The sequence below is a fragment of the Neoarius graeffei genome, chromosome 17 (assembly GCF_027579695.1).
Source record: "Neoarius graeffei isolate fNeoGra1 chromosome 17, fNeoGra1.pri, whole genome shotgun sequence".
Taxonomy (NCBI): Eukaryota; Metazoa; Chordata; class Actinopteri; order Siluriformes; family Ariidae; genus Neoarius; species Neoarius graeffei.
In genome coordinates this window covers 49,483,452-49,498,449 of record NC_083585.1, presented here as the reverse complement: position 1 = coordinate 49,498,449, position 14,998 = coordinate 49,483,452, and the positions used below count along the sequence as shown (strand labels likewise).

The 14,998-nt window shown below is 41.9% G+C and overlaps 1 protein-coding gene across 1 annotated transcript; it reads left to right on the top strand.

Moving 5' to 3' along the window:
• Positions 1–8,019: 8,019 nt before the first annotated feature.
• LOC132864762 (olfactory receptor 10A2-like) lies at positions 8,020–9,060 on the top strand. Its single transcript, XM_060898180.1, has one exon. It carries the CDS (start codon positions 8,074–8,076, stop codon positions 9,058–9,060), a length of 987 nt encoding a protein of 328 aa, XP_060754163.1. The 5' UTR covers positions 8,020–8,073.
• Positions 9,061–14,998: the final 5,938 nt, after the last annotated feature.

Sequence of the window (14,998 nt, the reverse complement as noted above, 5' to 3'; positions counted from 1 at the left end):
GGCTCTGTCCTTCCAAATTACGTCTAGACTTCGGAGGGCTGCTCAAGCTGTTCCTAGACGTATACTGATCTCATGGCTACAGCTGGCTGTTTGTTCCATTGTGGACCGCAGGTACTTAAAACTAGAGACCTGTTGTAATTGTTCTCCTCTGCAGGTGGCTGTTACTTGGGTAGGATCCTTGGTTACAGCCATCACTTTGGTCTTATTGGTGCTGATTTCCAATTGGTACTCACTAGAGATGCTGTCTGTGGAGTCCAGCAGTTCCTGGAGTCCTTCCAGTGAAGTAGCTATCAGTGCTATGTCATCGGCAAAGCGGAAGTTGTTGATGATCCTGCCACTTACATTGACACCAATCGTGGGCTGTTCCTCCACAGATTCCCTCATTACAGCCTCTGAGTAGAAGTAGAAACACATCGGCGACAACAAGCAGCCTTGCCCAACCCCCTTCCTGACTTCAAACCACTCTGTTAGGTCATCTTCTACTCTCACTGCAGCTTGCTGATCCCTATATAGATTGCGTAGCAGCTTTACCAAGTGCCCTGAGACTCCCATAGTTTCCATCACCTTCCACAGGGTTTGATGTTTAACTGAGTCAAAGGCTTTCTTGTAGTCAATGAAGGCCATAAAGAGCTGCACATTGCTTTCCCTTGCCTTTTCCATCAGTATCCTTAGGTTAAAGATCTGGTCCCTTGTACCCACTCTCTTCCTAAAACCCATCTGCTCCTCAGCAAACTCCTCCTCTGCCACTCTCTCCATACGCCAAAGGAGGATTCGGAGGAGGACCTTACTAACATGGGATATTAGGGCTATAGTGCGGTGTTCAGAACAGTCAATGGTGCCAGGCACCTTGGGGATAGTGATGAAGACAGACTTCACCCAGTCAGATAGCCACTGTCCAGTGCTGACGATCTTGTTGCAGAGTTTACACAGTAGCTTAGCTATTGTTGGGTTACCAGTCTTCAGTAGCTCTGCAGGAACGTCATCTACACCTGCTGCCTTGTTCTTTGGTAGACATTGGATTGCTTCTTCTACCTCTGACTCCAGGATTTCCGAGAAGTTGTCACTCCCATCTTCCTCTGGTGTGCTGTAGTTATCTCCATCATCTGCATTGTCACTGTACAACTTCTCGCAGTACTCCTTCCATCTTTGAAGAATGCTTTGTAGGTTGGTCAGTATGCTGTTATCAACTGCTTTAATGTTCCTTTGTCTAGGTTGAAAACCTCACCACAGCTTCTTGATAGTGGAGTAAGATTTCCTTAAGGTGCTGTTGCGTTGCAGTCCCTGTTCTATATCGGCACACTGTTCTTCTAGCCACTTTGCCTTGTCGTTCCTTGCTTCTCTCTGGATTTCTCGGTCCAGCTCCCTGTAGTGTAGGTCACCGTTTACTGTGGTGCTGCGCTGGGTTTTCAAGTCCCGCCTTCTGTCCATAAGGTCCAGTGTACTTTGTTTAATCCATGGGTGGTTCGCTCTTCTTGGTGCTTTACCAAGGGTCTTTGCTGCTGTGGATTTTATTACTTCATTAAATGCCATACAGAAGTTGTCCGGTGTGCTTTCTTCTTCCAGCAGGTTCAGTGCTTCAAACCTGTTGTTGACTTCAATGTTGTACTTTCCCCGCACTGCAGGTATCTCTAGTGCTGCCAGATTCAGTTGGTTCCTCTTGTTCCTCTGGGCATTTCGTTTGATCCGGAGCCTTAGGGTTGCAATTACAGCGTTGTGGTCAGATCCGCAGTCCGGTCCAGGGTAGGATCGGCTGTTGGTGACACAATTTCTCCATCTTCTATTGATGAGAATGTAGTCTATTTGATTCCTGTACCTTCCCCCGGGTGCCTGCCAAGTGTAGCATCTTCTTACGTGGTGCTTGAAGCCAGTGTTTGTGATGAACAAACCATTATCCTGGCAGAATTCCACTAGGCGCTCTCCACGTTCATTGGCTGTTCCTAGACCAAAAGGACCACACACCTCTTTCTCGTCTCTGTCAGCAGCTACTTTGGCATTAAAGTCCCCTGCTACCATCACCATGTCCTGGCTTGGGCAGTCTTGCAGTATCTGCAGCAACTGGTCATAGAAAGCTTCCACTTCTTCATCCGGGGCATCTGTAGTTGGAGCATACACCTGTACAAAAAATAAGTTGAAGGGTGAGGCCATGATCAGACCAATCTAATGGCCCAATAAGATCCATCACAATTATTTTGAATGGGGTCTCAATTAGGGGAAGAGTGTGAAATGGCACTTTTGGGGTGTTTGCTGGATTCACCAGCTGGCATTTGCAACATGCCGCACAACACCTATGGACATCCCCATGAATCCTTTGCCAGTAGAAGCAGGCCATGAGATGGGTCAGTGTTTTATCCTGCTCTATGTGTCCTGCCATAAGGTTATAATGAGCCACATGGAATATAAGTTCTCTATGGCTCTTTGGAACTAACAACCATGTCATTTTTTTCTCCAATCTGAGTGACTTACTTCATGTGATACAGCCTATCCTTAACTATGGAACAGTACAGGCAGGAGAGTGCAGTGTTCAGCTGGAGGGTTTGACCATTTATGACCCTCACTTGAACAAAAGCATGTCACAGAGTCTCATCTTGTGCCTGCTCCAGAGGGAAATCCTCCAGGGAAATCTCAAGAGAAAAAGGAGGGATGGGATGTTCCCTACTCTCCATGTTGCTATGTGGCAGATCCAACATAGATGGCTCTGGGTCAGCCTCCCCAGATAGCTCTCCATGAGTATCCCCCTTAACACATTACTGCAGGACCCACCCACCACTACTTTTGCCTTTAAATACTTATATCCCAACCAATCTGTTCCCGAAATTACTGGGTGGGTGAGGCACGGATTATCCACTGCCTCCAAGCTGTGATTTATTCCCCGAAATTGGATTTGGACAGACACCATCAGGTGTCATTCATGAACATCTCCATGCACACACTGCACCTCCCTTAAGTCCACTGTACCCAATGCCTCACCTTGCACCAAGGATTCAAACCGATTCAAAAACAGCTTCTTTCCAAAAGCCATAACCGCCCTGAACTCGGATATGCTCTGACTTTATAGTCTATTTATTTTACTATGTGACTCTCTTCGTGCAATAATTCATAATGTGCAGTACTTTATAAGGTGACTCTCTCTGTGCAATACTTTTATAATGTGCAATACCTCACTCCATAATGTGAAACACAACACATTCACCTCACTCACCTCACCTCAGGACTGTGCACCTTACACACAGCACATGCACCTCAGGACTGTGCACCTTACACACAGCACATACACCTCAAGTCTGTGCACCTACCTTACCTTACCTTGCAATACTTCATAAATGTGTAATATTTTACTTTATAATGTGACTCTCTCATGCAATAATTTATAATATGATTCTCTCTGTGCAATACTTTATATGTGCAATGAGCAATACCTCACTCCATAATGTGTAATACAACACATACACCTCAGGACTGTGCACCTTATCCCCCTTACACACACACACACCTTTTTTCCCCTTCCCCTCTCTCTCTCTCTCTCTCTCTCTCCACACTGTTTGCACTGTTATTGGAGATGCTTTAATCTCACTGTACATGTGTATAGTAACAGTAAAGGTATTCTATTCTATTCTATGGAAGTCTGATTACATCCTGAATCCAACAATGCATGATAGCATACCCTCTTGGATACTTACCAATATGGGGTATGCTCCAGATTGATTGGGGCAGTCTTTGGCACATCGGGGATCTAGACCACTGCCCCCACTTCCATCACGGGGCACTTGTCCAGGAAGTGCCAGGACACTGGCCCAGGCCTCACCTCTGCACCAGTGGCTTGTGGATCACTCACTTGAGGAGGAACAGACACAGAAACATAAAGGGAAGAAGTGTGGGGTGGACCACAGGCTTAGCGAGCTGGCTGTGTGGGAGTTGACCCCTGCTGCCATAATGCAGACACAGGGAAAGGATGGGAGGAAAGAGTGGAGAGAGAGCGAGAGCAAGAGAGAGAGAGAGAGAGAAGAGACATCATGATGACCTGCTGCTAGATGCACCGCCAGATGGTCCTCAGCCAGAGTGATCACTTTATCCAGCAATGCCGAGGGATGGCACTAGACCCACTTCACTGTATTTCCCGGCAGCCGCTGGATAAATGGATTGAATTGTTCCAGTGTGATTGTGTTGATGATGCCCTCGGCACCGCAGACTTCCACCATCGTGCCAGTGGTGGCTGTGAGTGGTAGACCATGACATGGAACAATAAATGCATTTCAGAGCTGCTGGCTGAACGTGAATGACCAGCCAGCTGACCTCCTTCAGAGTCAGCATGCAGAAGCACAGATGATATTTTTTGGGGGTGCAGTTGACACATTGCAAGATGGCTCTGTTTTAGCCTGAGTACTCCAGCCTGTTGTCCATGGGTAGATGCTGGGAAGCAAGCTGGGTTTTTCCGGTCAGGGGTGGTAATAGACAAACTGCTCGCTGCTCAACTGGCTACCCCATACCTCCACAACTTGCTCAAACAGCATGAGGAAGGATTCCAAATCATCATGAGGCCCCATCTTTATCAGACTAATGTGGGGGAAGCCAGCAGACACTGAAGCTAGGGCACCCGCCAACGCGAGTAAGTTCCAGAATGCCTGTCAATCCTCCTGCTGGGCCCACAGCAATGCTTTGAAACACTGCTTCTATTCAATGCGCAACGTAACCAGCACCTGGTGCTGGTTCTGTTGGGCAGCAGCATGGATGAGTTCCTTAAGGGGTGAGAACTCCATGTTGGCAGTTCACTTCAGGTTCCCAGGTTTCTGCACCAGTGCAGCACTCCCTTCAGTAAGGTGGGACACTGAAGCACTGGGACAGGCGGGATCCTGTTTAGTTCCTGGGTTCATTTTATTTTCAGATTCTTAGCTTTGTTAAAACGGAGACACTCACACACATACACACAACATTAATCAGACACAGGTGTGATTGTTTCTCCACTCACCTTTTCTGGCCTCACCCTCCATTCACAAACTAGCACTCGGCCATGCCCCCACTGCCACAGCAAGCCACACACAGGTCATCAAAGCATTGCATTGGATTAGTGTCAAGTTTCGAAGAAGAAGAAAGCTTTTATATTTCTTTCACACACACACACACACACACACACACACACACACACACACACACACACACACACACACACATTCAGCAGGGTGCTTTTGGGGAACATTGCATTGTGCTCTCTCTCTCTCTCTCTCTCTCTCTCTCTCTCTCTCTCTCTCTTCTGTCTATCTGCTCAGCATCTGAAGTCACTGAGAGACATCTAGTATAAAGTAGAACAATGTTAATCACATATGGGTGCATACACATATATGAAATTACCTACTCATTACGTCCTGACCATTATGTGGTTACATTAATAATTAGCATTTTTAGTGTTTCAGTGCATGTAACAGTATGAAAAATTATACTTCTTAGCACAGATATACAAGGAGATTATGAAGTCCATGAACATTATTGCTTGGTTGGGAAAACCACACAACTACAACCCCGATTCCAAAAAAGTTGGGACAAAGTACAAATTGTAAATAAAAACGGAATGCAATAATTTACAAATCTCAAAAATTGATATTGTATTCACAATAGAACATAGACAACATATCAAATGTCGAAAGTGAGACATTTTGAAATTTCATGCCAAATATTGGCTCATTTGAAATTTCATGACAGCAACACATCTCAAAAAAGTTGGGACAGGGGCAATAAGAGGCTGGAAAAGTTAAAGGTACAAAAAAGGAACAGCTGGAGGACCAAATTGCAACTCATTAGGTCAATTGGCAATAGGTCATTAACATGACTGGGTATAAAAAGAGCATCTTGGAGTGGCAGCGGCTCTCAGAAGTAAAGATGGGAAGAGGATCACCAATCCCCCTAATTCTGCACCGACAAATAGTGGAGCAATATCAGAAAGGAGTTTGACAGTGTAAAATTGCAAAGAGTTTGAACATATCATCATCTACAGTGCATAATATCATCAAAAGATTCAGAGAATCTGGAAGAATCTCTGTGCCTAAGGGTCAAGGCCGGAAAACCATACCGGGTGCCCGTGATCTTCGGGCCCTTAGACGGCACTGCATCACATACAGGCATGCTTCTGTATTGGAAATCACAAAACAGGCTCAGGAATATTTCCAGAGAACATTATCTGTGAACACAATTCACCGTGCCATCCGCCGTTGCCAGCTAAAACTCTATAGTTCAAAGAAGAAGCCGTAGCTAAACATGATCCAGAAGCTCAGACGTCTTCTCTGGGCCAAGACTCATTTAAAATGGACTGTGGCAAAGTGAAAAACTGTTCTGTGGTCAGACGAATCAAAATTTGAAGTTCTTTATGGAAATCAGGGACGCCGTGTCATTCAGACTAAAGAGGAGAAGGACGACCCAAGTTGTTATCAGCGCTCAGTTCAGAAGCCTGCATCTCTGATGGTATGGGGTTGCATTAGTGCGTGTGGCATGGGCAGCTTACACATCTGGAAAGACACTATCAATGCTGAAAGGTATATCCAGGTTCTAGAGCAACATATGCTCCCATCCAGACGACGTCTCTTTCAGGGAAGACCTTGCATTTTCCAACATGACAATGCCAAAGCACATACTGCATCAATTACAGCATCATGGCTGCATAGAAGAAGGGTCCGGGTACTGAACTGGCCAGCCTGCAGTCCAGATCTTTCACCCATAGAAAACATTTGGCGCATCATAAAACGGAAGATACGACAAAAAAGACCTAAGACAGTTGAGCAACTAGAATCCTACATTAGACAAGAATGGGTTAACATTCCTATCCCTAACCTTGAGCAACTTGTCTCCTCAGTCCCTAGACGTTTACAGACTGTTGTAAAGAGAAAAGGGGATGTTTCACAGTGGTAAACATGGCCTTGTCCCAACTTTTTTGAGATGTGTTGTTGTCATGAAATTTAAAATCACCTAATTTTTCTCTTTAAATGATACATTTTCTCAGTTTAAACATTTGATATGTCATCTATGTTCTATTCTGAATAAAATATGGAATTTTGAAACTTCCACATCATTGCATTCCGTTTTTATTTACAATTTGTACTTTGTCCCAACTTTTTTGGAATCGGGGTTGTAAATGAATTGATGAACAAAACTGAAAAAAACAATTTAACACATGAATGGATTCACAAGACTCAAAAACATAATGTTTATTGTGGATGTCCTTCTACCACTCCCCACCCACTGCCCATCTTCAAAAAACTGCTATCGAGCCTCAACATCAACATCTCCGGAAACACTTATAATTATTTAATTAACATTCATGAAGAACATGGCATCCACATGCAGGTTTAATCCTTCTTAATTCTTTTGGGAATGGATCTTAATTAATCAATCAAGTTGGCTAAAAAATAATGAACATCCAAAAACACTGATCACAAAAAAAAACACGTTTTGTGAAGCTATGAATTGCCATTACAATAAAATTTCACAACAATTGGCTAGTGGAGCCACTATTCATGTTTTCACAAATGAAAGTATATCTCAGATAAATCTTGTGAACATATAATATAATTGTTCCAAGATGGTTACTGTATTTATTAGAGTGTTTTCTTTTTCCTGATGGTCCCCAACATTTCATGTGTCATTATGTTTTTGTCCTTTACCTTGTTCCAAAAAGAGTACTATCAAAACTAAACAATGAAATGGGGCTATAAAACCAGACAATACAAATAGGTAGGCTATACATTACTTTCTGAGATATCATATGAGAAAATATGGTTCAACATCTCTCCATATCATGCATGCACACAAGTAGAACTGATATTACAACAAGGTATAAGGTTGGGCAAACAAAAGAGCAAGAGTAAATTTAATTATTTCAATAGTCTATCCAGTTTTCACTGTAACAGCTTCACTTTTAAAACTGAGTTAAGCGTAAATGGTCCTTTCATGCAGTTAGTCCTTATATTACTGTATCATTTAAATTTAAACTATTTCTACAATGCTGAATATGTGTGCATTTTTAAAAATTTGTCATTATGTCTGTCATTTCAAGTTGGGAAGGACGTGAACAGCATTAAAATCTAGATCATCATGAGTGGTTTGAACTCCAGTTTACTACAAAATGCATCATTTGTGCGTCCAGAGTACTTTTTCATCAGTGGATTTTCTGGAATACCTTTCATTCAATACTACTTAGTTTTTTTTTTTTTTATTTTTGTCTATATTGTCTCACTGTGTGGGAACTCACTTGTCCTTTTCATGATATTAGTTGACCGAACTCTGCATATTCCTAAATACATGGGGATCTTTAATTTAGCTCTGTCAGACTTTGGTGAAGCAAATGCACTGATTCCTAACCTTGTGAAGACTTTTCTTTTTAACTCACAGTACATATCCTATGATGCTTGTTTGGCAAACATGTTTTTTACTTATTTCTTTTCTGCTGGCCAGTGTTTAACTCTTGTTGTCATGGCATATGATCGTTTTATTGCCATTTGCTTTCCTCTGAGATACCATGCGATTGTTAATAATTCCTTCATGTTTGTGACTTTAACAGCAATATGGATATTTAATGTTGTTGTAATTGGAACAACTGTGGTTTTGATTACACGACTTTCATTCTGTAAAACCAATGTGGTACAAAGCTTTTTTTGTGACAATGGACCAATTTTTGGAATTGCTTGTAATGACAAACGCATACATTACTTCTTAGCAAGCTTTTCTGTTGTAATGTACATCTATGTACCATTGACTGGAATAGTTGTATCATACTTTGGCATTCTGTTGGCCTTAATTCAAATTACAACGTGGGAGGGCCGTCTTAAAGCGTTCAAAACATGCATCTCTCATCTGTTGGTTGTAGGAATATATTTCCTTCCTATAACAAGTACATACTTTCTAGCTATAATATTCTCTATCCATCCTCATGCTCGGATAATTAGTACTTCACTATCATTCACAATTCCACCCATGTTAAATCCCATAATTTATACCTTGAGCACAAAGGAATTCAGAAACTTCATAGTGAAAATTATTAAAAAGAAAACTACAATTTCCCAGGTGCAGGCTTTGTCATAGTGAAAACAGCCATTTTAATTCTTTCAGGGGTCTTCAAGCATGTCTGAAAGGGGCCAGGTGTGTCTGGATGTTATTCCAGTCTATTAGGAGCCACCAATTAAACAACCCTTAGGTGTTTGCTAGATTTGTTTGGAATAAACCTACACCCACACAAACCATTTTTGCATGAGATTGGAGACCTCAGATTTCTTGGTTGTGTTTAAACACAAACATTCATACAATCAAAAGTCAAATAAAGAGCCACAGAAATGAATCAGGACAGTGAGGACCCAGAAAGTACCATTTTTGTGTTTGTAAACTGTGTGCTAGAATGGACCTTGAGCATTTCCATTCACTTCATTCATATTCTATAATTCTGAATTGTTTTAATGCCATAGAGCAAAAATACTGGTTCCCTGTCATTGGGGATCTTACACAGAAAGCACAACAATCTGCTATAAAATTAAAACCAGGAAACCATAGGCAGAACATATGATTTCTTTTGCAACTTTGAATAAGTTCTGGCAGAATATAGATATATTCCATCAGCCCAATTTTCTTACTTCAACACATATTTCTACAGATGTTACAAATGTACAAATTGTTGTTGCGCATTTTATACTATACATACACTATTTGGCCAAAAATATGTAGACACCTGACCATTAAACATCTTATTCCAAAACAATGGGCATTAATATGGAACTGGTCCCCCTTTTCTTCTACAAACAGTTACCACTCTTCTAAGAAGGCTTTCCACTAGGTTTTGGAAAATGGTTATGGGGATTTTTGCTCAATCAGTCACAAGAGCACAAGACGCTGGACACTGATGTTTGGCAAGAAGGACTGGCATGAAGTTGGTGTTCCAGTTTATTCCAAAGGTATTCAGTGGGTTTGAGGTCAGGGCTTTGTGCAGGCCACTTGAGTTCTTCAATACCAAACTGGACAAACCATGTCTTTATAGATGTGACTGTACTGGAATAGATTTGAGCTTAACCACTTAGTTTTGGGGAAAATAAATCTAATGACACAGTCTACAAAGATATTCTAGACAATTCTGTTTCCAATTTTGTGGCACCAGTTTGGGTAAGACCTCCATATCAGTGTTATGGTCTGGTATCCACATATTTTTGGCCATATAGTGTACTTTATTATATATTTGTTGAAGTTATATTAACAACAACAAGTACAGCTCTCTTAAGAAGTTGTAATACCATTTATTGAGGTGGAAAATAAAAATAAAATTTTTTAATAATAATTTTAATAATAATAATAATGGTGCAGTGGTGTAGCGGTTAGCACTGTTGCCTCACAGCAAGAAGGCTCTGGGTTCGAGCCCAGTGGCCGGCAGGGGCCTTTCTGTGTGGAGTTTGCATGTTCTCCCCTTGTCTGAGTGAGTTTCCTCTGGGTGCTCCAGTTTTCCCACAGTCCAAAGACATGTGTTTAGGTTAACATGAGGCAGCCATGGCCTGAAAGTTGGGCTGAAGTGCCCTTGAGCAAGGCACCTAACCCCTCAACTGCTCCATGGGTGCCGGAGCTGCCCACTGCTCTGCGTATGTGTGTGTGCTCACTGCTCACTTGTGTGTGCATGTGTGTGTTCACTGCTTCAGATGGGTTAAATGCAGAGGAGGAATTTCAAGTCAAGTCAAGTTTATTTGTATAGCACTTTTAACAATTGCCGCAAAGCAGCTTTACAGAATTTGAAAGACTTAAAATATGAGCTAATTTTATCCCCAATCTATCTCCAACGAGCACGCCTGTGGCGACGGTGGCAAGGAAAAACTCCCTCAGACGACATGAGGAAGAAACCTCGAGAGGAGCCAGACTCAAAAGGGAACCCGTCCCCATCCGGGCAACAACAGACAACATGACTATAACATTAACAGTCCTAACAAAGTCAGCTTCGTTGATGCTATAAACCCCCCACCAATGGAAACCCAAGTCCAAAACCATTCACGACAACCGCAGTCCCAAAGTCAGCAAGTCAACTGCAGTCCTAAAGTCAGCAAGTCAACTGCAGTCCCCAGCCACAAAAACAACACTGCAAGAGTCCAGAGCATCCTCCAGGTGCGACCCCCAACTGTTCACATGGGGCTGCCCTCCACAGGAGCGATGCAATGAGACTCCAATTTCACTGTGCTTCAGTCTGTGCTTTCATGTACATGTGAGGAATAAAGGTTTCTTCTTCTTCTTCTTCTTCTTCTTCTTCTTCTAATAATAATAATAATAATAATAATAATAATATGTTTAACTTATATTGCACCTTTCTCACACCCAAGGTCACTTGACAATTACCAAAAAAAAAAGTCAACCCAAAGAGGTTGGGATGTACAACCCCAAATATTGGCTCATTTGAAATTTCATGACAGCAACACATCTCAAAAAAGTTGGGACAGAGGCAATAAGAGGCTGGAAAAGTTAAAGGTACAAAAAAGGAACATCTGGAGGACCAAATTGCAACTCATTAGGTCAATTGGCAGTAGGGCATTAACATGACTGGGTATAAAAAGAGCATCTTGGAGTGGCAGTGGCTCTCAGAAGTAAAGATGGGAAGAGGATCACCAATCCCCCTAATTCTGCGCCGACAAATAGTGGAGCAATATCAGAAAGGAGTTCAACAGTGTAAAATTGCAAAGAGTTTGAACATATCATCATCTACAGTGCATAATATCATCAAAAGATTCAGAGAATCTGGAAGAATCTCTGTGCGTAAGGGTCAAAGCCAGAAAACCATACTGGGTGCCCGTGATCTTCGGGCCCTTAGACGACACTGCATCACATACAGGCATGCTTCTGTATTGGAAATCACAAAATGGGCTCAGGAATATTTCCAGAGAACATCATCTGTGAACACAATTCACCGTGCCATCTGCCGTTGCCAGCTAAAACTCTATAGTTCAAAGAAGAAGCCGTATCTAAACATGATCCAGAAGCGCAGATGTCTTCTCTGGGCCAAGGCTCATTTAAAATGGACTGTGGCAAAGTGGAAAACTGTTTTGTGGTCAGACGAATCAAAATTTGAAGTTCTTTATGGAAATCAGGGATGCCGTGTCATTCAGACTACAGAGGAGAAGGACAACCCAAGTTGTTATCAGCGCTCAGTTCAGAAGCCTGCATCTCTGATGGTATGGGGTTGTATTAGTGCGTGTGGCATGGGCAGCTTACACATCTGGAAAGAGACCATCAATGCTGAAAGGTATATCCAGGTTCTAGAGCAACATACGGTATGCTCCCATCCAGACGACATCTCTTTCAGGGAAGACCTTGCATTTTCCAACATGACAATGCCAAACCACATACTGCATCAATTACAGCATCACAGCTGCATAGAAGAAGGGTCCAGGTACTGAACTGGCCAGCCTGCAGTCCAGATCTTTCACCTATAGAAAACATTTGGCACATCATAAAACGGAAGATATGACAAAAAAGACCTAAGACAGTTGAACAACTAGAATCCTACATTAGACAAGAATGGGTTAACATTCCTATCCCTAAACTTGAGCAACTTGTCTCCTCAGTCCCCAGATGTTTACAGATTGTTGTAAAGAGAAAAGGGGATGTCTCACAGTGGTAAACATGGCTTTGTCCCAACTTTTTTGAGATGTGTTGTTGTCATGAAATTTAAAATCACCTAATTTTTCTCTTTAAATGATACATTTTCTCAGTTTAAACATTTGATATGTCATCTATGTTCTATTCTGAATAAAATATGGAATTTTGAAACTTCCACATCATTGCATTCCATTTTTATTTACAATTTGTACTTTGTCCCAACTTTTTTGGAATCGGGGTTGTAACTCCAGTGGTGTAGCTGCCCTTAGTCCCACCAAAAGGTGCAGGAAGCTAAATCCTACACCATTTGCAGAGCCGCCATGACACCACCAGGCAACAGTGCTTGGAACACTGCGCCATGGATCCAGAAAGTGAGAGCAGAAGCACCACTGCACAGTGTGCTGGGCAACTCTGATGTTATCTAGAACAACAAACTCACTGAAGTCCACTGTGATCAGAACATGCAACACCCATGGAGTACCAAGGTTTGAGGAAACCAATGCCCAAAACTGGGTCTGGAGCAGTGGCGGCTGGTAGTCTTTCAAACAGGGGAGGCTGGTCAGTTACGATATTTCCAGATTTTAAAAGAAAAAAGAAAAAACACATCAATTTTGCCCATACTCTTGCCTCTGATCTGGCTGATTGTTGGCAGGGTCAGAAACTGTGAAATAACAGGTTCTTTTGGCCAATTAGCCTACTGTCCAATATACATGATGGTGGTGTTGGGGGGGGGGTATATTTTCACATTTTATATTTTAAAATTGTGGCATGTGGCATGTTGTTTAAAAATTGATCATTATTGAAAGCAGCTCTTTGTCAGGAACCTCAGCAGTAACAGCAGAGTGTTCTGGAATAGGCACAAGCACTGACCTTGGGCTTTTTCTGCTCCTCCTACTCAAGCGAGTAGGACGCTTCTTTGCTTTGCTCCTGCTTTCTTGATCTTTATTTCTATACTTTACTTTCTCATTGAATTTCCACTATTTTTTTCTCATTTTATTTTTCATCTTTATAAGCTTTTAATTTAATTTTAATTTAATTTCCACTATTTTTTTTTTTTTTACAAAATGCCAGGGAGCAAAAAATCCTGCAGAAAATGCATGGAACTAGAACAGAGGATTTCTATTCTGGAATCAAAGATTAATGCTCTGCCAAAGACGGACGAATTAAAAGCGATATCTCAGGAAAGGAGTACAGAAACAGTGGCTGGGAATGCAGAGATTGCACTCGGACAGACCGAGGACATTGCAGATCAAGTGGAAGAATTCATCAATCAAGCTGGGCAAAATGTGAGTACAGAAAACTGGCAAATGATGGGTGGTAAGCCCAAAAATAAAAACAGAAGAGTAATTACTTCAACACCAGCTCGTTCTACAAATTACAATAGGATCTACAATCCTATGGAAAATCCACAGCCCATAAGGCTACAGAACAAATTTGAATGCCTCAGGGATATGGAAGAGGATTTTTCAAGTGGACAAACACATAGTAAAAAGAGATCGCACCAAGATCGAAGAGCTGTGAGAAGAGGCAAAAAGCAGCTCGTAACACCACCTGATCCCACAACCCTTGTTCTTGGTGATTCCACTGTAAGACAATTAAAAGGTTATGAGATGATTATTTGTTGTCTTCCAAATGCATCCATCTCTGACATCAAAGACAGCATTTTGAAACTCATGTCCGAGCATAAAACTATTAAACGTATTGTTGTGCATGTGGGAGCAAATGATGTTTTCAGAGAACAGCTGTTTGTCTAAGATGATTTCAGAAAACTTTTTTTTCTGAGCTCTATAAGACTGGAATTCAATCTTTTATCAGTGGCCCACTCCCAGCGAGAGGAAGTTTTGCTTTTTCTCGACTCTTCAGTCTTAACACCTGGCTTGGAAAAACTTGTTTTTCATTTGGTATGAACTTCATAGACAATTTTAACCTTTTCTGGAATCGTAGAGAATTTTACAAGCCAAATAGCACTGAACTCAGCTGGATTGGAGCCAAAGTCTTAGTAGACCATTACAGACTTGCAATCTTTTCTCAGCCAGCATCGAGGAAAACAGTTGATAAGATGTCGCAGACTGACATAGTTACAAAGCCTAAACAATCATCTTTGCAAGTCGTCATCAAGGACACACAGACATCTGACTTGCAAGACTCCCAACATTCAAAGACAGATGACTCCACTTCTCCTCGGATGGATTTCCCAAATAGCATGAAAAAATTGCTCCCAATGGCTACACTCTCTTTTTCCAGCCCAAATCTGTCGCGACAAGCAGTGTACCCAGTTCATCAAAATTGTGTTCGTCCAGGACTTTCAGCTGGCTACAAATCTTTTTCACCATCCAAAAGATACATGTCAGCTCCAATCCTTTCACCCTCAAACCAAATGGAACATTTAGAAAGTCTTGTTTGATGT